We start from the raw sequence: 27,916 nt of genomic DNA, 5'->3' as shown, positions 1-27,916 counted from the left end.
AAATCAATTTTGGAACCAATCAAGCAAGATATGTCACTCCAAGCAAGGACCACCAAGCTACGACTTATCTACTTTGCTCTCTTCGAATGAGGGGTCCAATCACTGGAGAAGAACATCATGGTCGGAAGAATAGAAGGAACAAGGAGAAGAGGAAGACCAGCAACCCGATGGCTTGATACAATCAAGATGATGACGGAGAAGACCCTAGTGGACCTATCTAGCCTAGCACAAACTCGATCTTCCTACAGATCGTTCATCTATCAAGTCACCATGACTTGAGATTCAGCCAAAGGCCATTAAAAAAAAAAAAAAAAAAAAAGTAGACTATTACGTCCTACAAAAAAAACACTGCCAATTTTCCTCATTGCAAAAAATTAACATCAGGTGGCAGGTCACAACACTTTTCTGGTTTAAAGACATTTCCACCTCCAAACTAAGAGTGCTCCATGCCAAGCTCTTCCCTAGTGTGAAGCCACGCTGAACTACATGCAATGGTTGTCTAAAAGTACCCTCTTAAAGTGAAGTCACATACTCTGGATGGTTCCTCATCTGTGCCAGGATGTGCTGCTCTTTCGGCACCAGTTAAGAAGGTTCCATTTTTGGATTGTGCCCAAACAAGTTATCCCTTCTGATTTTGATGAGGGATAACTTGTCTTTCGCTGGAGGCCCCACCAATCCAGAGAACAGAGCTCTGTAGTTCAGTCTAGTCGATGGGACTGAGAAAACCAAATGCTGTACTTGGCTTTTCCTGGTAGTCCCAATGAGAATGAACGGGGAAGAGGCCAAGCATGCGCACCTCTGCCCCAATCAAGACAGGGTTGTCGGAACCCCAGTGATAAAAATAGGGATTCATTTATTTTTTCAGGGGAAAAAAAAAAAAAAACATTTAAAGAAGCTCAACATAGAAAGTAAATTTCAGCTTCGAACAGATATATGCAACTTCAAGAGGGACTCGTTTGATCTTCATCTTTTCTCATCGTCGGTGACATTTTGGAGCTTTGCAACCAATTCTTCATTTTCTATAAAAAAATTTCCAAATTAATATTGTAAGGAGAGAGACTGCGATATTAAAAAAAAAAAAAAAAAAAAAAAAAATAATTGTACTCAGAGCTGATCACACAGTTTCCGTCGGGCTGTTCTTCTCTCCTCCATCAACAAGTCCACGTATCTTGTCAAACATCAAATAATGCCCTATGATTTCACCAACGTGCCTCTTCATGTCAGCCGTCCATAAAACAAGTAGTGTGTGTTATACTCTCTGATACAGGGAGAGAATATTGCAAAAGGCAAAAGAAATAAAAAAAAAAAATTTTTTTTTTTTTTTTTACACATTTAATAACAGGGATTATAGCTTTTAAGTCCGCAGGTACAGAAGGCTGCCGGGTAATTAAGGATATTATAGCAGAGAGGCACCAGAATGCACCTTGAGATGCCTAATCCTGTTTCCCTTCAGTGACAGAAGCACGTTAAGCTCCGGAGTGCTGGATCACCACACCTTATACTCTGGAGGAGATTGACGCGAGGATTCTCGTGAATGAAATCTACACTCATCACCTCGGGGACAGAAAATGAATTTGGATCTGAGGGTCGGATCAAAGTCGGCAGAGTTGGTGGGTCCATGAAAATATCGGACCGCGCTCGGATGACATCTGATTTTACGGACGGTGGGGAATTATTTTTTCTTCACATATGAGAAACTTCTGGGCCCTTTCCAGAAGAACAAAACGGTTGGCGGTCAATTAAAAGATTTGCACCGCTAATAAATGGCAGGTAAAAGCAATTTCCTGGCTGAGTGATCGTAGCCCATCGCCCTATTAGGAAAAGGTGTAGAACCAGTATGGATAACTTATCAGATCAGAGCTTCCAAAAAAATCTTCCTATTGATGTCTCATCAGCCGGATTGAGATTGTAGAAAGACTGGCGCTCATTTATGGTGAAAAAAAATTTCAAACATATATTACATTTGATGATCTATACATCGTAAATGACGCGTTTCGGCTCTGCCAGAGCCAAAATGCGTCGTTTAAGATGGACTGGTCACCAAATAAAGTACATTTTTGGAAAACCATTTCAACAGACATGAGCGCCAGTCTTTCTACAATTATATGCAAGTGGGAGGACATCCCTTGACACGAGCACCGCTATCCCAAGAGTGCCGACTAGAAGTATATATGGATCAGTCAGAACATGGTGATCCTCATCCGGGTCAAAACTGTCTCCCCAGCCAATCTAGGAGGTGAGGGGGAGAATGGCTGTTTGTTAAAATTGTATTGTTTGCATAGTCAAAGCTTCGACCTATGACATTTAATGCCACTTTATATCCATAAGAAATTCAATAGATTCACGGACCAGTTCTACATGCAAACAAACCATTCTGCAGGAATGTTCTCAAGGCGGCTTATAACGTCTACTCGAGGGAGAGCATGAAAATTATTTTAAGACCAGAAAGGAAACGGATACACATTGGGCTCACAGCAGGACATATCCTACATGGATTCATCAGCACATTTTAAAGACACACATTTCCGACTAATCTAAATTAGAACTTTCAACAAACATTGCATAAATTAATAGTACAAGCGAATATAAGAAACTTTCTAATATCTCTTATCTGCATATTTCTCCACTTACAATATTTTTCCACTAACAAAAAAAAACATTTTTCCCACTCCCAACCCTGCATCCAGAACTCATCATTCACTCTGAAAAAACAAACAGACAGATGAACTCCGTATTGGTCAAAGCAGGATAGACCTCCAGAACAGTGAGGAGCAGGTTACACATCCTTTAATCCTATATGGAGAGGTGAGGAGCAGAGTGAAGAAAAAAAAAAAAAAACAAGCAGAGGGAGACACAGAAAGGTTATGCTGAGCATTCTGACAAGTCTATTATGTACTCTTCAGAGCTGCGTTCACATCTACACAGCTCAGTACTGCTTTAGAATTTCATCCATGGAGCGGCAGAGTCAGATTACACATACTTTTGTCCTACTTGGAGAGGTGAGGAGTAGAGAGGAAAAATCAAGCAGAGAGAGAGACACAGAAAGGTTGTGCTGAGCATGCTTACAAGTCTATTACCTACTTACTCCCCAGAGCTGAGTTCACATCTACACAGCTCAGTACTGCTTTAGAATTTCATCCATGGAGCTGCTGTTTCAGTCTGTGTGCTAGCTAAGGAATGATGAGCCGGAATCTGTCTCTTTAAGATTGCGGGATGAAAATAATTGCTATGATGTCTGCCATACACTAGAATTAAATAAAAGTGAAGGGATTGAGTCTAAGGATGGGGCAAATGCAGAATAGAAGTCATATAATGGCCAGCAATAGGGTTATTCTGCATGTACACACCATAGCTTATTCTGAAAAGTTTAGTGACTTTTTAATCCCTTAGGAATATGGACACAACCGGGTACATTGCATCCTTCACACGCCCTTTATTTTCATATGAGGCCAGTCAAAGCCCGCAGTAAAAGGCAGAAGGTGAAAAATAAAAAGTGGTAAAGTTTTTAGGCATTGGGGAGATTGGTTGGAGACAATTCTGTAGAGTGTTTTGGGGGCTATAAAAGAAACAGTAAAGAAAAATAATAAGTGATTGTAACGCAATAACAATTTTAAAGGCATTGGGGTTAATGTTAGGAGGCACAAAATAGATTTACGAAAAAAAAGGGGAAAAATAAGAGGAGAAAGGAAACCAGACGAGGCGTCTCAATCTCGGAACCGCAACATCCGTTGCCTTTCGGGCTCATAAAATTGGAAGGGTGGGCGACGAGAGCGACACTTCTACTGCTGGTTTAACTCTTGCAACCAGATAATTACAACATTCATGACCGGGTTCAACATGTCACTGCTGTTCTCTCTTACGCCAAGTAGATGTAAGCCATAAACCACTACATCTAATTCCCCCTTCGCTTTTGACACAGAAAGGAGACAGAGCGGAGAACCCGGCTCGTTTATTTTGAAAAAGGTTCAAGTCTTGCACTATGTAGACGCTGTGGTTAATATTCCCGGAGGGTCCTGTCCTTCCAATAACCCTCAGAAAACCATATTCTGTATGGGGTTTTTTTTTAGCAGTCTGTCTCCATTTATTAAACAAGTCTTCTGCAGATATAAAATAAAGACTGGTCTATTAGGCATTGTCCTCTATGGGTGATGGACATGATGGAAGATAGCGGAATCCTTAGAACACATCAACTAAATCTATAAATCTGAAATAAGTGGTCTTGTTCAACTCACAAGAAAACATTTCTGGGTGACTGACATTTACAGCACCCTTGGCGTTCGTTCACACTTAGTCAATACATTTTTCCAGTTTTTTCTATGAAAACGGGAAAGATATATCAGGGAGCAGAAGGATAAGGCATGCACATCTGCGCCGGGGTTCTGTTGCACCCATCTCCATCCAGAAAAATAAAATAAAAAAAAAAATCTAACACTTTATAGTGACCCCCACGACAAAATCTGTGCAACTGTGACATGCAGCCGAGGGGATGCGAACATATTTTAGAAGTACGCTGAAGACCCTCGATTAGCACCTGAGCATGCTCAGATAACACCTCACTCAAATGAGAAATCAACAATCGGTCTCAACTGGGAAAATCCCAAAGGGGCCAAAAATGTCCAATACAGCACAAAGAAGTAAAATCACAATTTTATTAAAAAATTGATTAAAATACACAAAGTCAGCAAGAAAAGTAATGCTAAAGCAACAGTACTTCACAAAAGTTAATGCACAGTGGTGTGAGTATTAGAATCATAGAATCATAGAATCGTAGAGTTGGAAGGGACCTCCTGGGCCATCTGGTCCAACCCCCTGCTCAAAGCAGGATTCGCTAAATCATCCCAGTCAGATGTCTGTCCAGCCTCTGTTTGAAGACTTCCATTGAAGGAGAACTCACCACTTCTCGTGGCAGCCTGTTCCACTCATTGATCACTCTAACTGTCAAAAAGTTTTTTCTAATATCTAATCTGTGTCTGTGTATTAAATAGTATATGCCAAATTATTAGTAGTGGTAAGTATGGCAGATTTTTATGTATATTAGTAAAGATAAGTATACAAGTGTAATTATACATACTAAAATGGGAAAAAAAAAAAAAAAAAGAATAAATTGCCTAAAAAAACCTCCCTAATTAATTACAGCATGTGATGTCAAAATAAAGTGCAAGTGCATACATCCCCTGAATACTAAAGATGCTAATCATTGTGCAATATCTCAGAGTGACAACAATAGTAAGCATTAGAAGGGAAGAGGAGGATAACGAAAGGGAAAACCTTACTTTACAGTTTTGCTGACCCATGTGTGCTGAGCCACAACGCACGTTTCACCCTGCTTCTTCAGGGGACGTGTATGAAGGGTAAGTGGGAGGGTGGTAGTATTTAAGGAATCCCTGAAACAATGGGAAGAGATGGTGTCAACCCCAGGTGCTTGATAATGTTGTTAGCGTTCACTTACGTGAATAGGAGGTCACATGTGTACAATGTCCACAAAGAGCTCCCCCGCCACACATTATTTACCCGTACAGCCCCTCACACTGTATGATGTCCCCACATAGAATGTCCTCATAAAGCCACCAAAACAGAAGGGAGGATGTCCTCACAAAGCCCACACAAAGTAAAAATGTCCCACCACACAGTATGACGTCCCCATAAAGTTCCCCAACACAGTATGAAGCCACCAACAAAGCCCCCCAAATTATGTCAACATTCATTATGATGTTCCCACACGGCCTCCCTCATGCAGTATGATGTCCCCACAGTTTCTCACAAGAACAGACGCACAAGCTCAATGGCAGAAAAGCAAGCGGACAATTCCCAGTTCCATCATTGTATCATACAGATACCAGTGAAATTGAGATGCCGGGCGGAGGGCAACTAAGTGGTGAGGAACACTACTGTTTCCAGCTTCGTGGCTGTCCCGGTTTGTGGGCCGCACAGGAACAGTCAAAAGGCTGCAGTCAACCACAGTTTTGTGAGGCCCTCAACTCAGAAGTTCCATATCTGTCCTCGAGTGAAGGCGATGCTTTGGCAGACGTCAACCGTCTCGTATTTATCAGCTTGGCAATACTTAACTTCCTTTGCAGAAGCCGGAAAATATCTGGTCGGCAGTGGTTTTCCCTTCCTAAACCTACCGAATCCCAAATGAACCGGGATTGTTCGTGATCTGATCACTTTTGGGGAACATGGTTGTCCGCTTCATACACTCTACGTCCATAGTCTGCCTGAACACCGGAAACACCTATTGATGCGTTGCCATCACGTTCATTTCGATACGTGGCAGCGTACGGGAATGTTTTCATCTTATCCTTATGTAAGAGAGTCAGCCTATGATGGATCCGATATGGATTAATATACTGCAGACTACACAACAGCTGGGAGGACGTTCGACAGGTGCACAGCTGTCCACCACATGGTTTCTTTTCCCGACCTGTAGCTAGCTAGCTTGCACATTGCCCGCTTCATCTTAGCAAAGCTCAAGGAGTAAGCCGAGACTGGAGGAAGTGATTAACCACTGCGAGGAATCTTTTCTGCCACAGATTTTGGCTTTTGACTTTTACAGAAGCTTTTATCCTCCCTACATATGGAACGCCATCTAAGGAAATTGTCATTTATTGACTCCTGCTGTAACGTCTGTCTACCTCCCCCGCCCAGGAGCTGTGGTATGATCCAACCATGTTCCTGTACGGTCAGGCACGGCCATTACACAGAACACAGCAGGGGCACAGTTATAAGATTATCTCAGCACAGCAACATTTTATTTAAACACATCCAATTGTGGGAATTATTATTATTCCAAGATCTATTGATTAAAATCAACTTTTGTTCATGGGAAGAAAAACCCCTTTAAATTTAGCATAAAATTTTCCCATCTTAAAGAAACTTCCAGACACCTTATTTTTTAAGGAGCGGATTTGGTTCTCTTGTAAGGCATGCAAGGGGCCTATATATTAGAAACAATACACTAATGACCCTATTTGAAAAAGTGCACCCTTACAAATATTTAAAATAGTCTTTAGGAAGTTTGCTAACCCTTCAGGTGCTTTACATGAATTAATGCAAAGATGATTGTTTCCATTAAGATGTTATTTTATCCCTCAAATTTTTCATTTGAAAAAAATGAAAGTTAAAAAAAAAACAAAAAAAAACACCCCAAAATTTGTTATTAATTTTCTCCCAAGTAAAATGATAGATATCACAGGTGGGGCTGAAGACTGTTTGGGCACACAATGGGACTCGGACTGTATAATTGTTTTGTTATTTTTCTTTTGTTAAGCCTGCACAGTAATCAGTAATACTACCAAAACAACATAATAAAGGGGTTAACACCAAATCATGCATCATTGGTTACTGATGTACATTTGTGGCCAAAAGTATTGACACCCCTGCAATTCTGTCAGATAATACGCAGTTTCTTCCTGAAAATGATTGCAAACACAAATTCTTTGGTATTATTATCTTCATTTAATTTGTCTTAAATGAAAAAACAGAAAAGAGAATGAAGCAAAAAGCAAAACATTGATCATTTCACACAAAACTCCAAAAATGGGCCAGACAAAAGTATTGACACCCTCAGCCTAATACTTGGTTGCACAACCTTTAGCCAAAATAACTGCGACCAAACGCTTCCGGTAACCATCAATGAGTTTATTACAATGCTCTGCTGGAATTTTAGACCATTCTTCTTTGGCAAACTGCTCCAGGTCCCTGACATTAGAAGGGTGCCTTCTCCAAACTGCCATTTTTAGTTCTCTCCACAGGTGTTCTATGGGATTCAGGTCTGGACTCATTGCTGGCCACCTTAGAAGTCTCCAGTGCTTTCTCTCAAACCATTTTCTAGTGCTTTTTGAAATGTGTTTTGGGTCATTGTCCTGCTGGAAGACCCATGACCTCTGAGGGAGACCCAGCTTTCTCACACTGGGCCCTACATTATGCTGAAAAATGTGTTGGTAGTCTTCTGACTTCATAATGCCATGCACACGGTCAAGCAGTCCAGTGCCAGAGGCAGCAAAGCAACCCCAAAACATCAGGGAACCTCCGCCATGTTTGACTGTAGGGACAGTGTTCTTTTCTTTGAATGCCTCTTTTTTCTCCTGTAAACTCTAGGTTGATGCCTTTGCCCAAAAAGCTCTACTTTTGTCTCATCTGACCAGAGAACATTCTTCCAAAACGTTTTAGGCTTTTTCAGGTAAGTTTTGGCAAACTCCAGCCTGGCTTTTTTATGTCTCGGGGTAAGAAGTGGGGTCTTCCTGGGTCTCCTACCATACAGTCCCTTTTCATTCAGACACTGACGGATAGTACGGGTTGACACTGTTGTACCCTCGGACTGCAGGGCAGCTTGAACTTGTTTGGATGTTAGTCGAGGTTCTTTATCCAACATCCGCACAATCTTGCCTTGAAATCTCTTGTCCATTTTTCTTTTCCGTCCACATCTAGGGAGGTTAGCCACAGTGCCATGGGCTTTAAACTTCTTGATGACACTGCGCACGGTAGACACAGGAACATTCAGGTCTTTGGAGATGGACTTGTAGCCTTGAGATTGCTCATGCTTCCTCACAATTTGGTTTCTCAAGTCCTCAGACAGTTCTTTGGTCTTCTTTCTTTTCTCCATGCTCAATGTGGTACACACAAGGACACAGGACAGAGGTTGAGTCAACTTTAATCCATGTCAACCGGCTGCAAGTGTGATTTAGTTACTGCCAACACCTGTTAGGTGCCACAGGTAAGTTACAGGTGCTGTTAATTACACAAATTAGAGAAGCATCACATGATTTTTCGAACAGTGCCAATACTTTTGTCCACCCTCTTTTTTATGTTTGGTGTGGAATTATATCCAATTTGGCTTTAGGACAATTCTTTTTGTGTTTTTTCATTTACGACAAATTAAATGAAGATAATAATAGCAAAGAATTTGTGTTTGCAATCATTTTCAGGAAGACACTGAGTATTATCTGACAGAATTGCAGGGGTGTCAATACTTTTGGTCACAACTGTAGTAGTTACTTGCATATGGAAAACAAAACAACAACAACAAAACTGTTCTTGACCCCAAAATTGTGAAACCATGCAGAACGTGCAGTACGCTCACACATTAAACCAGTAAAATATAATAAATACAGAATGTGAGTATAAAATCTCCTACCGCATAATAATTAAAGCCAATCTGTTAGGAGGTTTTTGCTATGTAATCTGAGCCCTGCATGATGTACGGGCAGAGGCCCTGATTCCGACGATGTGTCACTTACTGTGCTGCATGGTGCAGTTTTGATGGAATCCATGTTTTCTCTATTGTAAATACAGCAGAGGTCAGATTGCTTAGCTGTGTATAACCCCACCCACAGTCCTGATTGGCTGCTTCCTGTGTACATTTGTTAGCAAGTTGCCAATCAGTGGTGGGGGCATGGTTACGCAGATTACCCAGGCTGCCTTGCACGTGACACCTAGTCGTGCATTGATAATCTCCTGCTGATAAAACACTGATTGCATTAAAACTACAGCACACAGACTAATAAGTGACGCATCCCACAATTTTTATAACAGCATGTGCGACTGCAGTAATTGTACAGCAGTTCGTGTGAAATCCCCCCCACCTATTAATGTAGTAGGTCATTTGGTGGGAAGGGGGTTAAACGTCCCGGTTTAGGATAAAGGTTGGCATTTTCAATCCGTGTTTAACGACTGCTCTATTATGATGTAAAGCAACAGTTTTATCGACTGGTAAAGGACTAAAGTGTAATCATGATAAATGGGACATTTGGGGGGATATGCAGGAGCCATATGCTAGGCCTGACAGATCCCACAGTCCGCAGACCTATGCGGATATGCACGAGATCTGCGGCGGTGAGTGTCGTACTGGGAGAGGGGCGGTTTTGTCTGTGGCTCATTGACATAATTGCAGTAAAACTAGGATTGGATTCCATCCTGTCGTAACACCGACGTTGCGGTCGGAGGCAGATGACACGGCTGCTAAGAAATGTGTTGCACAATGCATCCCATATGTGGGACTGAGCGCTCGCAGGGTGGCATAGGACAGTGATAAAATGGCTTAGAAATACTTTGAATGCATCCAATTCCGTCACTCTGGTCTCCAGCAGATGAGTATAAAGGGGATGGAATGTGACCTTCGACCCATCGGCTGTGAACGGTCGCCAGTAAACTACCTTACAGACTTCTAGGACAGGAAAAGAACCCTTGCCCTCTACCATATGGGACATGGTAGGTTGGAAAGCCCATAAACTACATAATCCAGATTTGAACAAAAATTTACAGATTTTTAGGGTGTGAAACTATTTGGTCACATCAAATTTTGCCCATTCGTCAAGTAGTTACGTCTCACGATGACGGGTATACTAATTTCTATTGAAACCAAATAGGTGTCTACTACACCCAGCAATTCTTCCATATGTGGAGGACTTGCTTCCTTGATTCCCATATTTCAACCTGCAGTTTATTCCTCCATTCTTTGCCATCACTCCCATAGTGCATCACTATAAAAATCACATGTGCAGATACAGCAAGTGATATTCCTGCCCGCAGTGGGAACATTGTGACTATCCTTCCCTATATATTCTCCTAAATGAGCTAATAGATTATAAATATACAGTCAGAAGGCTGAACTGTGCTCTCCATTTTAACTCTATGACAGGAGCTGTCTAAACATCATCAGTAATTGTGATAGGAGTTTGTTATTCCATGTAAGAAGAACTTAAGAATTTCAGTAGTACAGTCCATATACTATACTGAAGACTGTGATCGTAACACCCACCGATCCAGCAGTGAACATAAAACTATGTAATTTCCAGGTGGTCACATTACTGAACTGAAGAGAATAAATGTGTTAATATTTAGGTAAAAAGTAACAGCTAAATGAGGTAAGCCTAGCTGAAATATAGAATGTGGATCAAGTTACAGAAAAAAAAAAAAAAAAAAAAAACAGTTGTGGACTCCTAGGAGGGAAAGGGAAACTTGTTTCTTCTTCATATGCATCTGCATGTATTCTGTGATACCGTATGGCAAAAACGCTTCATCAGTTAAAATGATGGACCGTTTTGTTTCTACAGCCTCTTTTTATCATGGTACATAAGAGGCTGCAGAATGAGTCGAGGGTGAAATCTGTCTAATAGAATAGTATTTTAATGCTCTGCCCTTTGGAACCACCTTCTGTGCAGATTTAAGATCAAAGTTCACCTTGTCATGGCAAATCTGCAGCATGCTCTGGCTTTTTTTTTCCTGTACTAGTTTACAGTCATGGCCAAAAGTTTTGAGAATGACACAAATATTATATTTTCACATGATCTGCTGCCCTCTGGTTTTTATGTATATTTGTCAGATGTTTTTATCACATCCAGAAATATAATTGCAATCATATTATGAGTAACAAAAGGTTATATTGACAGAATGAGTAAATGCAGCAAGTCAATATTTGCAGTGTTGACCCTTCTTCAGGACCTCAGCAAGTCTCCCTGGCATGCTCTCAATCAACTTCTGGATCAAATCCTGACTGATAGCAGTCCATTCTTGCAAAATGAATGCTTTTATTTTTTCTGAATTTGAAGGTTTTTGTTTGTCCACCCGTCTCTTGATGATTGACCACAAGTTCTCAATGGGATTAAGATCTGGGGAGTTTCCAGGCCATGGTCCCAAAATCTCTATGTTTTGTTCCCTGAGCCATTTAGTTATCACCTTTGCTTTATGGCAAAGTGCTCCATCATGTTGAAAAAGGCATTGTTGATCGCCAAACTGCTCTTGGACGGTTGGGAGAAGTTGCTCTCGGAGGACATTCTGGTACCATTCTTTATTCATGGCTGTGTTTTTAGGCAAGACTGAGAGAGAGCACATTCCCTTGGCTGAGAAGCAACCCCACACATGAATGGTTTCAGGATGCTTGACAGTTGGCATGAGACAAGACTGGTGGTAGCGCTCACCTGGTCTTCTCCGAATAAGCCGTTTTCCAAATGTCCCAAACAATCGAAAAGGGGATTCATCAGAGAAAATGACTTTACCCCAGTCCTCAGCAGCCACTCCCTGTACCTCTTGCAGAATATCAGTCTGTCCATGATGTTTTTTCTGGAGAGAAGTGGCTTCTTTGCTGCCCTCCTTGAGACCAGGCCTTGCTCCAAAAGTCTCCGCCTCACAGTGCATGCAGATGCACTCACACCTGCCTGCTGCCATTCCTAAGCAAGCTCTGCACTGCTGGTAGCCCGATCCTGCAGCTGAAACACTTTTAAGAGACGGTCCTGGCGCTTGCTGGTCTTTCTTGGGCGCCCTGGAGCCTTTTTGGCAACAAGGGAACCTCTCTCCTTGAAGTTCTTGATGATGCGATAGATTGTTGACTGAGGTGCAATCTTTCTAGCTGCGATAATCTTCCCTGTTAGGCCAGTTTTGTGCAGTGCAATGATGACTGCACGTGTTTCTTTAGAGATAACCATGGTTAACAGAAGAGAAACAATGATGCCAAGCACCAGCCTCCTTTTAAAGTGTCCAGTGGTGTCATTCTTACTTAATCATGACAGATTGATCTCCAGCCCTGTCCTCATCAACACCCACACCTGTGTTAATATAGCAATCACTGAAACGATGTTAGCTGGTCCTTTTAAGGCAGGGCTGCAATGATGTTGAAATGTGTTTTGGGGGATAAAGTTAATTTTCTAGGCAAATATTTACTTTGCAAGTAATTGCTGTTAAGCTGATCACTCTTTATAACATTCTGGAGTATATGCAAATTGCCATTAGAAAAAATGAAGCAGTAGACTTTGTAAAAATTAATATTTGTGTCATTCTCAAAACTTTTGGCCATGACTGTATATGTACGTAGTGCTGAGCGTTCCCAGGCAATTGCAGTCGCTCTTGGAAGTGGCTCCGCTGCTGGCGTCTTATTCTATACTGTTAAGCATCTAGATTGGGCGTTTCCAAGCAGAAGCTGCCCGAAGAATGAGTATGTCAACTGCAACCGCTTAAGGGTTTCCGAACCTAGAAGTGGATAAAAGAAGTGAAATAAGACGGAAAATGTTGCTTTGCTCATTGCATGGGGGTGCTTTTTAGAGTCCATCTGAAAAAGGCACTGTGTGAATATCTCCTGAAAAGGACTTGTTCTGTAACCAGTACCAGATTTTTGCAACAGAAACTGTGCCAAAAATTCATGAAGATTTGGGTACAGATAAACTTACCATAACCGTACCCTTAAAAGGCCGTATAACACCGACAACCATCGCATTGCAGTGCACATGACTGGCTTGCGGCTCTCCTGAGCTGCATAGAAATACATTCTGATCAGGAGAGCTGCCAGCCAGTCCGAGTATTGCGATGCGATCGTCGTCTTGTGTTATACGGTCGTCAAGCTGTTTGCTAGTATTGGTCAAGACATTTATAAATTTGCTTAAAGGAAAAAAAATAATTATATATAAAAATAGTATAAGTTTTTATAAAATCCTGTAATTAGCTCATCAGCATGACCAAAGACAGGCATGAATGTGTCGGCATAATTCCGGTGTTTATCTTTTCCCGTACCTCCAGAGGTGCTGCATCCTAAGTCGTGTTGGTCTGCAGCAACTTTTTATCCATCCCACTCTTGACCGGTTTTAAATATAGACTGTACACCTCCCGCCTAAAAGAATTTCCACATGACTTAACAAGAAACAACTTTAGAAATTATGTGGCAAAATTCGTTTTTTCTCCAACTGGCGTTCATCGGAATCCTAACAATGTTCCTATAAAAAAAAAACAAAAAAAACAAAACAAAACCCAAGCTCAATGAAGAATCCAAAGTGACAAGAACAAGCCAAAGTCATTAGAACTCCGTCCATCACACGTCTGAAGAACCTTCATGCGGAGCCGGTATCTATAGCCAGAAAGGGACTCTCTCATTTTGGCAGTATTTTCACTCCTCCGGCCCCTCTATTAGGGTCTTTCAGCTGGACTTTACATACCAGCATGCCTCCTTTCCTGACAGAAATCCACCCAGGGCTGCGAGGAAAAAGAAATGCTAAACAATACCAGACACCATCAATCAGAGTGGGTTGCGCCATATAAGCATCAAAGAGTATTACTCAATCTTTAGTCCATGCACATATCAAACGAATGAATGCGCTGTTAATAGCCTTCACTTTGCTCTTGTAAAAGCCAATTTTAACATAAAACAAAAAAAAAAAAACTACTACCATAAAAAGAAGCAAGACTGCATTTATTAGCAACCTTCTATTTAATCTCTCGGCAAGACGTGACTATCACCGAAAGCGAGAAAATCTCATTCCGAAACGTTAAAGAATAATAGGATGTGATTACTCCTATATACGCAACGTCTCGACGAGGACATGCGGCCACTGCAGCCCATCAATGACCGCAGTGATGATGCCAACTATTGCCAAGCACTTGGGGCAACATTCACAAGTCCGTTGGGTAGCCATCGTTGGAGCAGGAACTAAAGTGACCGGTGGGGGACAGAAGCATAGCAATTCGATAGCTCTTTTTAAGAAATTTTTTTTAAAAAGTTGGGCATCCCCTTTAAATAAGAAGTGAGGAGACCAGCGATAAAATTATAGTATTTATTATGTATATGCTGGTCCCAATATATGCATCCGATGTTGTATTATACGATGGTCTCTTCCTTTTGGCATACGGCAATCAACTAGATTCCTCGCTAAATGAGGAACCCAAACAGTCGAAATGAACACGAAGCGGCGCCCTGCCTAATCAGAGGCCGACTGCCTCCTTTCTGTCCTACTGGACATTGGTTGAAGGTCATCATGGTCTATATACAGTTTCCCTTCAAAAGGAGTCCAGAACTTTTGTGAAATATGGTCAAAAGGGTCATCTACTGAAGCTACACCGACAATGAGAGGAGGTCCTCGTAGAATGAAGGACTTTATAAACAATGCCGGGGTTTGTGTTCCACCATTTTGCCAAGAGACTTTTGATCAATAGTCCCCACTTTTCCTTCGAGGATCTCTAATTAGAAGAAAGTGAAAAGTAAAAATTTTCGGGTGCACGAAGCACAAGTTGTCTGCACGTAAGGAACATTCTCGCGCACACCCCGAAAAAGGGTATTCGGGAGGAGGCAAAATTTAAAAGCTTAGCATCAGACGCAATGGTTTGGAGGCAGGTCAAGTACACAGAAAAGAGGGTGAAATACAGAGGAAACCATTTTAAGGAGTTGCCTTTGAGGGGCTGTCCTGAATAGAGGAAGAAAGTACTTGTCAGATTTGAGTTGAAGTGAAAGCCACTTGTGCTGGTGAAGAGTACAGATGGCAGAGAAGAGGGGGCGTTAATGAGTCCTAGCTCAAGCTCCATTATGCTTTTATTGCACAGTAAAGGCAATGTCTGTCTCTGGATTAGGAAAACCTCGATTTTCCCACAGCGAGGAGCTACTCAATCAAAATATGGAATTAGTGTCTCTGTCATCAGTGTCTACCGGTAGGTAACGTCCAAACATTATAAAAAATTAAACGACATTTATACACAAATAAAGAAAGAAAAAAAAACAGGACTCCAGACAAAAAATTTTATAGCAAGATTTTCCCATTTTAACTTTCAATTGACCGAGGAATTATAAGCAACTCAATGGCCTCCATTTATCAAACCGTTTGCACCAGTTTTTGAGGTAAATTAGGCTGTAAAATTTTTGAATTGATTGCTCAAAAAACTTGCAAAATTTTTGCAAAATTTTCTTTTGTCACCACAAATTTTGGGCCAAACCTGCACCTGCTCAAAAGAGGTCCTGATTCATCCTGACCGGTGTTGTTCATGCCGGCCGTAATAAGGTAACCTGTTGGAATCAGAGAGGCGCCTGATTCAATAAGAGGCACCGTCCGTGCCACAAATCTTACTTCAGTTAGGGACGCCACAGCTTGTTGCGAATCAGCTCAGTGCCAACGCTCTAGCCAAACTCTGCCCATTTTGGAGGACCTTGCCAAAACTAATCGTGGAATTGCAACAAAGTTTCAAAACTTTTCAAATTGTTTTTCGACAGTTTTGATGTATCGGTGCCATAATTTTCTGACTTTCAGAAAAGTGTGCCTTTCAATAAATTTGCTGCAATTTACTCCAATGATCATATCCTTTGGCACAAAAAAAAAACACATCATACTTGACAAATCAGTCCTTTAGGGTAGCAACAAAGGCATAACAAAAATTGCAAAATCTTGTTACACACAGTGCCCTTAAAATGATTTCCTCAACTCTAACCCCCCTATCCGGATGCCCAGTTAGGTCAAAGGTTGAGAATTGTAAACAAGCAGTTGGATCTTCCCGCGGTGGACCGACCTAGTCCATCCATGTTACGTTCATCTGGATGGCTACATTTCCCCCTTTGTGGCCTCTGTAGAAGAGCAGCCAATGTAAACTTTTCCTGATGTCTCTTGCTAGGGGTCTTGTGCAGGGCGGATATGGTACAAGGGTTGCGTGATGAAACAACTTTATAGTTAGAGGAAAGAGGCTCCAAACAACCTCGTACTAAACTCAGAGAACTCCGTCGTACTAAGTTTACTATTTTTGGTAAGGGAAATATAAAAAAATAAAAATGCTAAAAGTTCACAATGTGAATGAATACCCCACCTAACGGTGTAATAGAGGGATTATCACCAAATCATGCATCAGTGGTTATTGATGTAGTAGTTACTTGCATATGGAAAAAATTGTCCCTGAGCTCAAAATTGCGAAACCATCCACAACATTCAGTATGCTCACATATTAAACCACTAAAATATAATAAAGACAGAATGTGAGCATAAAATCTCCTAGCGCGTAATAAAGTGAATAAGTCAGTAGGTTTTTGCTATGTAATCTGAGAGCAGCATGATGTAGGGGGCAGAGACCCTGATTCCAGTGATGTGTCACTTGATGGGTTGCATGCTGTCATTTTAATACAATCCCTGTTTTCTCTGCTGCAGATCTAGCAGAGCTCAGAATGCTGAGCTGTGTATGTCCCCACCCACACCACTGATTGGCAGCTGTGTACATTAATAGAAAGCCACTGTGGTGCCGACATTGCAGGAAGTGCCGCTGTGGGAAACGAATATCCATGTCTTTATTTAAAATTGGGGTCCAGGAGTTGACAACCCCTTTAAAGCTTAAGAGCTTATTGTTCCTTATTCACAGTGCACAGAGGTATGTATAAGGGATTCCAGCTCTTGTTTCTCTGCAGCACAGAGAACATTTTACAGCAATACTAAGCTGTGTGGATGTGAATCCAGCACGAAAATTAATCACTTTTGCTAAAAGCCGCACGAAGGTTTGCCCGTGTCTGCCTGGCCTCTCACTGTGCGGAATGCTCATCTAGCTTACACCCTTCCTCTTTCCTTTCCATATAGTATAATAAAAGGAGCTGTAACCTGACACCTCAGTGTGCAGGCAGTCCATCTTGCCTTGACCAAAACCATTTGAGCTGATGTTCAGAGTAGATGTACACATACATATATACACACACACACATATACATTTATTATTTTATAAAAATTGAAATGGGTTGTTCATTACTTAAAAAAATACATCAAAATCAAAGTCAAAAGGACAGCGACAACCTTTAAAAAACAACTCCTTCCACCTCCCACAAAAAACACCACCACCACAACACACGCCACCACTTCGACAAACACCACCACCACTTCGACAATCACCACCACTTCGACACACGCCACCACTTCGACACACGCCACCGCTTCGACAATCACCACCACTTCGACACACGCCACCGCTTCGACAAACACCACCGCCACCACTTCGACACACACCACCACTTCGACACACACCACCACTTCGACAAACACCACCACTTCGACAAACACCACCACTTCGACAAACACCACCACTTCGACAAACACCACCACTTCGACAAACACCACCACTTCGACCTACTGAACTCCTGCCGATTTTCCATGCTGCTGCTAGTCTCCTAGTGTTTGGTTTATTTACATGCTTATGGAAATATAAGAGTGGACACCTGACCAGAAGAGGAAGCCAGGAAAAATTCAGGAGAACACCGGCGGTGGCAGAAAGGAATGGATGTGTCCCAGTGAGTAACTGCGCGGTTTTGTTTTCAATTTTTTTTTTTTCATTTAGTGGACAAACAAAATATTCACCTTTGATAATACAAATCTAATAAATAACGAACATGACAGAGCTAAGAGAAGTGGTCCAAGCACCCATCCCCCATAACAGGGCACGGACTAGGCTCCTCAGTACCGGGATCTAGCCTCCGGAGGAGACGATGGATCCTGCTGTTCTCGACATATGGGTTAATAACCTCACACACAATACGGCAGGGATGTCCCGCGCGTGCTTGTGGCAAGCTCTCCGCTTCCCTCTCTGCTTGATTCTTGTAATCCCCCACTAATCTACAGTGCGTCCATTAAAGAACCTGAAAGCCCAGACGTGATATTGCTCTTCTCCCTGACGAGACTTGTTCTCACACAGAATTTCACTGACCATGAATCTCGGCCAATTAACATACAGATCTATAAATCTTCCCTCACAAAAGCGGAAAAACCATATGTCGAAGAAGCGGACTCATTTTCCCCAAGTGCCTGCCAAGCAGACAAGCAAAGACATTTAGAGGCCCCGGAACAATGTTACCACAGGGTGCCAAATTTACAGGAAGAAAAAAAAAAAAAAGTCCTATAGGCTGCTGTCACGCAAACGTTTGACGAGCGTTGCCAAATGGCTCCATAGGCTGGAGCGCAGTGACTGAGCCCTTTGTGCTCCGGCTTACATGCTGTAGATGCAGCTGCTGGCTACGAGACGTGAAATGTTACACATAGCAGCACATAGTCCTCACGGTCCGGCCGCACAGCTCAGCTCAGAAGTCTATATGGAGGAGAAAATGTCGCTATTGCCAGACTTAGTCCTTAGCGCCACAACCTCAAAAATCCCATATATCCATATTCTCATCCATAATATATAGTCACATACTTATCCCAAGTATTCCGGCGTCTGCTCCTTATTTAGTCATTATCAAAATTACAATTCTATTATTCACATACATAGTTACACCTGCATCTTGGGTTAAAGAGTGACCGAATATGGACCAGGTGAACGTTAAATCCTATAATATGGCTGCAATTCCTTCTTGGCCATTTTAAAGCAAATACGTCTGAAGGCAGCGAATGATCGGGGATCGAAGGTCTGTGATGCATCAGATGGTCTCTGGATATACAGCAGAACAAAATATATATATATATATATTTTCATGACTCTGAAAATTGTAGATTCACTCTGAAGGCATCAAAACTATGAATTACCACATGTGGAATTATATAATTAACAAAAAAGTGTGAAACAACTGAAAATATGCCATATATTCTAGGTTCTTCAAAGTAGCCATCTTTTGCATTGATTACTGCTTTGCACACTCTTGGCATTCTCTTGATGAGCTTCAAGAGGTAGTCACCAGAAATGGTCTTCCAACAGTCTTGAAGGAGTTTCCAGAGATGCTTAGCACTTGTTGGCCCTTTTGCCTTCACTCTGCTGTCCAGCTCACCCCAAACCATCTCGATTGGGTTCAGGTCTGGTGACTGTGGAGGCCAGGTCATCTGGCGTAGCACCTCATCACTCTCACTCTTGGTCAAATAGCCCTTACACAGCCTGGAGGCGAGTTTGGGGTCATTGTCCTGTTGAAAAATAAATGATAGTCCAACTAAACACAAACCGGATGGAATAGCATGCCGCTGCAAGATGCTGTGGTAGCCATGCTGGTTCAGTATGCCTTCAATTTTGAATAAATCCCCAACAGTGTCACCAACAAAGCACCCCCACACCATCACACCTCCTCCTCCTTCATGCTTCACGGTGGGAACCAGGCATGTAGAGTCCATCCGTTCACCTTTTCTGCGTTGCACAAAGACACGGTCGTTGGAACCAAAGATCTCATATTCGGACTCATCAGACCAAAGCACAGATTTCCACTGGTCTAATGTCCATTCCTTGTGTTCTTTAGCCCAAACAAGTCTCTTCTGCTTGTGGCCTGTCCTTAGTAGTGGTTTCCTAGCAGCTATTTTACCATGAAGGCCTGCTGCACAAAGTCTCCTCTTAACAGTTGTTGTAGAGATGTGTCTGCTGCTAGAACTCTGTGTGGCATTGACCTGGTCTCTAATCTGAGCTGCTGTTAACCTGCGATTTCTGAGGCTGGTGACTCGGATGAACTTATCCTCCGCAGCAGAGGTGACTCTTGGTCTTCCTTTCCTGGGGCGGTCCTCATGTGAGCCAGTTTCTTTGTAGCGCTTGATGGTTTTTGCCACTGCACTTGGGGACACTTTCAAAGTTCTCCCAATTTTTCGGATTGACCTTCATTTCTTAAAGTAATGATGGCCACTCGTTTTTCTTTACTCAGCTGCTTTTTTCTTGCCATAAAACAAATTCTAACAGTCTGTTCAGTAGGACTATCAGCTGTGTATCCACTAGACTTCTGCACAACACAACTGATGGTCCCAACCCCATTTATAAGGCAAGAAATCCCACTTATTAAATCTGACAGGGCAGACCTGTGAAGTGAAAACCATTTCCAGTCACTACCTCTTGAAGCTCATCAAGAGAATGCCAAGAGTGTGCAAAGCGGTAATCAAAGCAAAAGGTGGCTACTTTGAAGAACCTAGAATATAAGACATATTTTCAGTTGTTTCACACTTTTTTGTTAATTATATAATTCCACATGTGGTAATTCATAGTTTTGATGCCTTCAGAGTGAATCTACAATTTTCAGAGTCATGAAAATAAAGAAAACTCTTTGAATGAGGTGTGTCCAAACTTTTGGTCTGTACTGTGTATATTGCCTGAACCCGGCGATTATGGCAATGTATGGGGTGGAATGGCCTCCCCAAGTCTCACTCAACTTCAGATATCGGGAGATACAAGGATCAACAGTTGGAGGTTATCTATCCATTCCTTCTATCCTTGGGGAGATGCTGCCAAAATGTGCTTCCTACAGTGATCACAAGCATGGTCAGCCGAACCCAGCGTGCACGAGTATGGAGAGGTTGTGAGGGATATATATTTCTCCAAGGATAGAAGGATTGGATACCTACGTGTATATAATAATCTGTGCTTATCTCTGCTCTTGATTATGTGTCTCCCGTCGGTCTCCTGACAAACCATGTTCTTCCGCTCAAACAAAATTTTTGAGCCGCTGATTGACTGCAGCGGTCACATGCCAATGTTTTTGTCCAGAGACCGGTGGGGCACATATAGCTCAGAGTAGAGGCGCTCCATCAGTCCACGAGGTAAGCACAGATGAATTTTTCTTACATTTTTTGTCCAAGAACAACAACCCCTTTATTTTAGAAAGGAACGCGATTAGGCAAGCAGTGCAAGTACACATTTCTAAATATCATCGTACGCCACAGTACATAGTTCACCATGGTCCCGAATCATAGATGCTTCACACACAATATGAGATTCCGCTAACAAAATGCATGGCAGAGACGCCAGAATAATCTCATTATTACATCAATCTAAACATTTGTAAAAAAGCTATTCACCATTGAGAACCAATGTAAAACACCAGAATCTAATAAAAACGCCAAGTATTACTCACCTCTATTTTGTCCGTCTTGGCATCACCCCAGTAAAGTTTTCCGTCTTGAAGATCCAAAGCCAATCCATTAGGCCAACCCAAAGACGAATTAACCAGAACAACCCTCTCTGTCCCATCCAAGTAAGCAGACTCAATCTTTGGTTTTCCACCCCAATCCGTCCAGTACATATAACTAAAACAAAAATACAAAACATATTACTGTGATCAGAAATTACATACACAGTTGTGGGAAGAAAAAAGAAAGAAAAATGTCTAGGTGCCGATCCACCAGTTTTGCTCCAGAAATTGGGCTTAACGCTGTTTGAAAGGTTGCGTAACTCATAGCTGTGCAAAAATTTAACTTTTTTTTTTTTTTTTTAGCCATTGCCAACTTTTTGAAAAGTGGAAATGGATGTGTTAAAGAGCGGCCCCACAAATTCACCATAACTGAGACCACTTTTGCGTCCACAAATGGAATATATTCCTAACACTGGCACATGGTAGTTGAAGGATGCTCTAAATTCATGAAGAAGCCCTTAGCAAATTTGGAGCATCTTATTCCAGCAGATCCTAGATCAAAGACTGGTGTGCAAAACACCGGTATTGATTGAGCAGACAAGTACCTTTAGGGATAAGTAACAATATATAGCAAAAACAAGTTGGTCTTACCTCAAAAAAAAAAAAACTCACCCAGTTAGTGGATTTAGTACAATGGCTCTTGGTTCATCTAGATTTTCAGATATTAAGATTTTCCTAGAGGTTCCATTAAGACGGGTCACTTCAATGCGGTCAGTCCCTGTGTCCGTCCAGTAAAGATTCCGGGCCACCCAGTCAACAGCTATTCCATCTGGATGCTTTATCTCGGTGGTCACCAACGTCTGTGCTCCAGAACCATCCAGATAGGCGCGACGGATTGCTCGAACCTCGTCATCAGTCCAATAGATGTATCCTTCTACTGGGTCATAGTCGATGGCAATGGCGTGCCTTATATCATCGATCTGGAGCACGATATCTGTGAAATCTGGCATGTCTAGAGAGATCCTCCGCAGATCGGTCCTTCTTGCAAGCAGCAGGACATCATCAGCTCCTAAAAGAAGCACAGGCAGAATTTCGATAAAATAACCAATTGGTTAGGGACAACATTACTAAAAGGGACGGGAACTGCAGGAGACATTATAACAAAAATATGATGACTATTATTGATCTGTTCAATAAAATGAGGAATCTAGTTATGAAGGGGGGGGGAGGGGAAACAAACTGGTTAGCCCGTGTCAAATGGACTTTGTAAAATATCGTGAACACATCAAGTCCAACAAATTTCAACACCGAGTAACTCGTAGGTGTCAAAGTCTTCTGACAATTGAGTTCTCTATGGGTAGCGAGATCTAAGCCTCCACCAGACTCTTCTTTCGGCCACTTATCTAGCTTAAGGACATACGAATCAGACTCTTGAATAGAACCTGCCCGTTCCTATATTAAAACTGATGTTGGGGGAAAGTTGGGAGGTGCCCATATAATTAGATATCTGGCCTCTCCTACTAAAAAGAACTGGTTTGGCTGACCATAATTTAATATGTATGGGGGGCCTTTGGGGAATCTGTGCGTAGACTCTCTCTACTTGATGATAAGCTGATTGTACAGCCCCTTCCATCTAGGGGAAGTCAACAATTGTCTGTCAGCTATGAGGGGAAAACCTGAAGATATAAAGGCCTTGATCCATCAGCTTTGTCCGGAATTCAGGTGTAAAACGGTTTAGAATGTTGAAAAATTTTCGTGCAACTCGTAGTTGTTTGACAATGTTCAGTTTCACCAGTCCCCACCAAGCACTCCTAAATTTTTTAAACAGTGACTAGAGCTCAGCCATGAAGGGGATGTGACCAATTTATCAAAATATATACCCCTTAGCAACGTATATTCCTTGCATTCGTTCACGGAAGAAGCGCTAAATTTATTAAGTCTATGTGCCCATGTAGTGTTTTAAAACGCACACTAAAAACCGGACTCCTTCCCAGAAATCGCGCGGTTTTTTCCCTGCGATTTTACTGCGATTTTCTCAAGCACTTTCCAAGCGATTTGAAGCATCGCTTAGAAAATGGATTGACAGGTTGGTCACACTCATCAAACATAGTGTTTGACAAGTGTGAGCAGCTTTTTACTATTGAGGCCGCCTATGTGGCATCAATAGTAAAAGATAAAATGTTAAAAAAGAATAAAAAAATAAAAAATCGGGGTATATTTACCTTCTGACGTCCCGTGCTGCCATCCCGGGCCTCAGCGCTCCCAGTAATGCCTTGCGAGACCTGTGATGACGTAGTCTCGCGTTGCTATAGCGATCTCGCAAGACTACGTCATCACAGGACCTTGCCGCAAGGCATTACTGGGAACGCTGAGGACCGGGATGGCAGCGCGGGACGCCGGAAGGTAAATATACCCCGATTTTTTATTTTTTATTCTTTTTTTTTACAGGGGTATGGTGCCCTCCACACCGTGGGTACCAACCGCACATGAGACACTTAACTTCCCGCATGGTGGGCATAGCCACATGCGGGAAGTAAGCGATTCTCATGCATTCCTATGGGTGCGGAATCGCGGCAATTCTTTGCGATTCCGCACAAAAGAATGAGCATGCTGCGATTTTTTCCGCAATGCGTTTCCGCCGTTGAAAAAAGCGCAGCAAGGTGTACGGCACTAATAGAATTCACTGGATTAAGGTCCACCAAATCCATTATCGAGAGGTCATAGTCTGCATCGTGGGTGGGAACAGGGGTGTAGTCTCCAATTATTCTGGCTATATTCATGTATATTCTCATTAGAATGCACATCTCAAAGATAAAATATACGGCTACACTATTGGGAAGGAAGCAGTTTGTGTTTAATGATCACAAGCCTAAAACGGCACATGAAAACACAAGGAAAACATGAAAGGGACATCAAATGAAAATCAGCAAGGACCAGGGATGAGGCTATTTTCAATGCTTCATTCATAAAACTACAGAAGCTGTGGTTTTTCTCGTGAAGCCGTCACTACAGGATACAATAGTAGGGATATGGAAACTATCAAGTCATCTAACCTAAAACCAATGCTAATAGTACGTGCCCGCAAATCGAAGAGCAAATTGATGTATAAAACAAAAGAAAAATAGATCTATATCTTACAATTTCTCAAACTAACCACTAAGCCAAATACTAGACTCTCACTTCCAGTTCTGTGATTTACACCAGTTCAGTACCGAACAGGAAGTGAAAGTCTAGTATTTGGCTTACCGGTCAGTGTGAGAATTGCAAAAAAAATGAAATGGTATAATATATGCAGTATGCCATCATGTATTTTGAGTCCTGCTGATTTTTAGCCAAGACTCAGTGGGTCAATTCTTTAAACCTTTTTTTTGCTGAGATTTTCACCCATTGAAGTGAATAGGTGGAAAAACACAATGGAAAACTACACATAAAAATGTGCATAATGCCAGCACTTTGTGCAGAAAACCCCACAAAAATTGCAGCAAATAAGGAAAAATGTAACATACCTATACTCGCCTCCTGAATCCGCATTGTTCCACTGACATTGGTGCCGGATCTCCTGGTGCTCGCGTGACATTGTTATATCACACGAGCGCTGCAGACCATCAGCGGCCACTGATGGGCTGTAGCGCTCACTTACCCCTCCGAGGAAAATTGGACAAGGGGAGTGTGAGTGCTGCAGCCTAATATTGTCAAGCGAGTACCTGGACACTCACAGAAAAGAGCTGGCGCAGGAGGAGAGTACAAAGTTTTTTTTCTGTTTGCTTGGGTTTTTTTTTTTTTTAAATCAACCCCTTTAAATTAATAGGTCATTTTTAATCACATCACCCTTAAATGGAAACCTAAAAAAGATATCAACAAAAAGACAATATGCTGATCAAGTGATTGCAGGTTCAGGTCTAAAAGGGGAAGTGAAAACAAATAAAAATCGATTAAAAAATAATAATAATGATAATAAAAAAAAGAAGAGTCCCTGTCAAATCTGTAAATGTTCACACTTAAAACATCACATTATTTATCACATATAATCAATGTTGCTAGTAAAAAGAAAAAAAAAAAAAAAATTATTGTTTTGGGAGGTTATTTTTTGGTCCCCTAGCTTTCTCCCGCACAAAATGAAAAATACAAAAAAAAACCCCTCAAATTCATTAGTGGAAAAACCAAGGCAAGTCTCTTCGCATTTGGTGGCACGAACCCAATTACGCCTTGGCTAACCGTATTCTGACCCTGCAGAATACTTAACAGTGAATGGTAAAAATGTCATTTTCTGATGACACATTTGCGTGAAATACTTGTAGACCCTTAAGAGCGGATGGACGGCTCCCTGCCTTATATAGTAAAAACAAACAAAATTCATGTGAAAGTGGAAAAAGTTTTCGATAATAGGCAGCGTGATCTTCACACGTAATGCAGAAGTTATGGTTGTGTTTCAGCACTTTGTGATATAATATATATATTTTATTTGCAGAACTCAAATCAATCTGGTAGAAGGAAGTGGCGCACATTCCCAGACACGACACATTCGCCCGGGGCCTGTTTACAAAAAGTATTCCAAGTGTTTGCATCAGATGGATTTCAGCTCAGATTTCAATCACTCCGTACATATACAGCACCGAGCCATCTGTGAAAACTGCTGGTCAAAATTTACAGAATCGAATAATACTTTAGATAAGGTAACAGACCTGAAGCCCAGACAGTTACCGACACTGTGGTCCTGAAGAGGACGGAGGAGTGGCAGCCGGACAAGCGGCACAACTAGGGATTCCCTAATGTAGAGGTTTTTCCCGTTCTTAAATAGCATCACTATATTCTTTAGAGCCCTAAATAAGATTGAGACCCCGACCGGAGTCAAGTAGATAGCCATTATGTATGCCAGTCACTAAGAGTGGGTAGGGGAAAAAATCCACTGCATAAACACCTCACTTGTTTTTTTTCCTTTTTCTCACCTTAACTTATTCTTTTGGGTTTTTTCCCCAGCTGTTCCGCTATCAGAAAAACAGGAGCAAACGGAGACTGTTCCCTTGAAAAAGCAACATTCAAGTACGCGAAACGCGCGTCAGGAGTACCACTATTCGTTTTGCTTGACAGTCTGGTCTCTCTGCTTCAGCTTGGTAAGATGAATCCCTCCAGCCACATATTTATTGTGCTCATTGAGCTTGAGAATACACGTACCACGGTTGGCTCTGTGCTCCTATTACCTATATGTTATTATACTGAATCATTGGCGACGTTGATTTACCTATGGTTGTCATTCATCTACCTGTCTTTAAGCACATTTTGCATTAATTGTTTACTTTCAAAACATTGTCGATTAAAATTACTATTTAAACCTTTGATACCCCATTTGCTCCCATTTTTGTCATGCTAGGTTGGAGTAGGTTTTCTGACTGTGACCCATTGGACCAATCTTTAGTGTCTCACATTATTATGCAACTGGGTTGCCTGTTTCCTCTGAGTATTCTAGTTTTCGTTTTTTTGGAGCTCTGTCTTACTTTATTACCGCCGTTTCCTTGAGTATACACTTTTTGACTTTATTTAAATCTGTCATTTGGTTCCAGAGATATGGGCTTATTTAGTGCTACTTTTTTATGGTCTTTTCGAGGAGGTGTGGCTTCACAGGCTAAATAAGCAAAGAAGCCTGAAGACACACCCCTGAGGATTCTGTTAGCTACATAAATACTTGGTAAAAAGCCCATATCTCTGGAACGATACAGTGGATTTTAAAAATATATAAAAAACTGAATAATCTCGGAAACAGCTGGAAAAAAGCAAAAGAGAAAGGTGGCCACTTATGATCTGTTGACATATCCTTTTTAATATGGTTCTGTTTTACTTTTTTTGTTTTTACAAAGCTAAGTGCTCGTTACCAAATTCCAAATGAACAAACCGGCAGCTCGCGAAATCTCCCCAGCGGGAATTGACATTTTGATCATGATCTTGAGATCTGTAAAGTAGGGGTTTTCCGGGAAATTGTATAGCAACTCTAGAAACCAGAATTACGCTGTGACAGCGATTTACTATTGATCGTGTCTAAACGTTTAAACACAGGTGACCCAACATGTTTGTAGCTGTGCCGCTGATGACAACCTTTTTTTGTTTATTACTAAATCAATATGAATATTTCAATAAAAAAATTTAAAAAAAATCTAAAAAATACACTTTTATATATATTTTTTTATTTTTTAAAGAATTTGTTATAAAAGAAAAAGTTCTAAAAATAAATGAACAGCACAAAAAAAAAAAAAAAGCTACTATTCAAATCACAAAATCGGAGAAAAACACAGATACAAAACGGTGCATTAAAAATTGGAGAAAGATGTCTATACAGCAATTTTAGCAGTTCCCATGGGGCTGGTCTGATGTTCCAGGAATATAATGAATGTTACTCCGGGACTGTGAGAAAAGTACAGC

General features: G+C 41.5%; 1 protein-coding gene across 1 annotated transcript in view; it reads right to left on the bottom strand.

Annotated features, from left to right (window-relative positions):
• Positions 1-27,916, bottom strand: part of LRP5 (LDL receptor related protein 5) — a 149,096-nt gene that overhangs the window by 51,690 nt on the left and 69,490 nt on the right. Inside the window, exons 6-7 of the mRNA XM_073563223.1 lie at positions 22,178-22,574; positions 21,509-21,680 (exon numbers count right to left, since the gene is read on the bottom strand). Coding sequence (XP_073419324.1) covers positions 21,509-21,680; positions 22,178-22,574 — 569 coding nt within the window. The remainder of the gene's footprint in view (positions 1-21,508; positions 21,681-22,177; positions 22,575-27,916) is intronic.

This window comes from Dendrobates tinctorius, unplaced genomic scaffold, assembly GCF_039654945.1.
Source record: "Dendrobates tinctorius isolate UK_male_01 unplaced genomic scaffold, ASM3965494v1 ptg000384l, whole genome shotgun sequence".
Taxonomy (NCBI): Eukaryota; Metazoa; Chordata; class Amphibia; order Anura; family Dendrobatidae; genus Dendrobates; species Dendrobates tinctorius.
The sequence above is the reverse complement of the archived record's forward strand: the minus strand, read 5'-3'. Positions and strand labels throughout refer to the sequence as shown.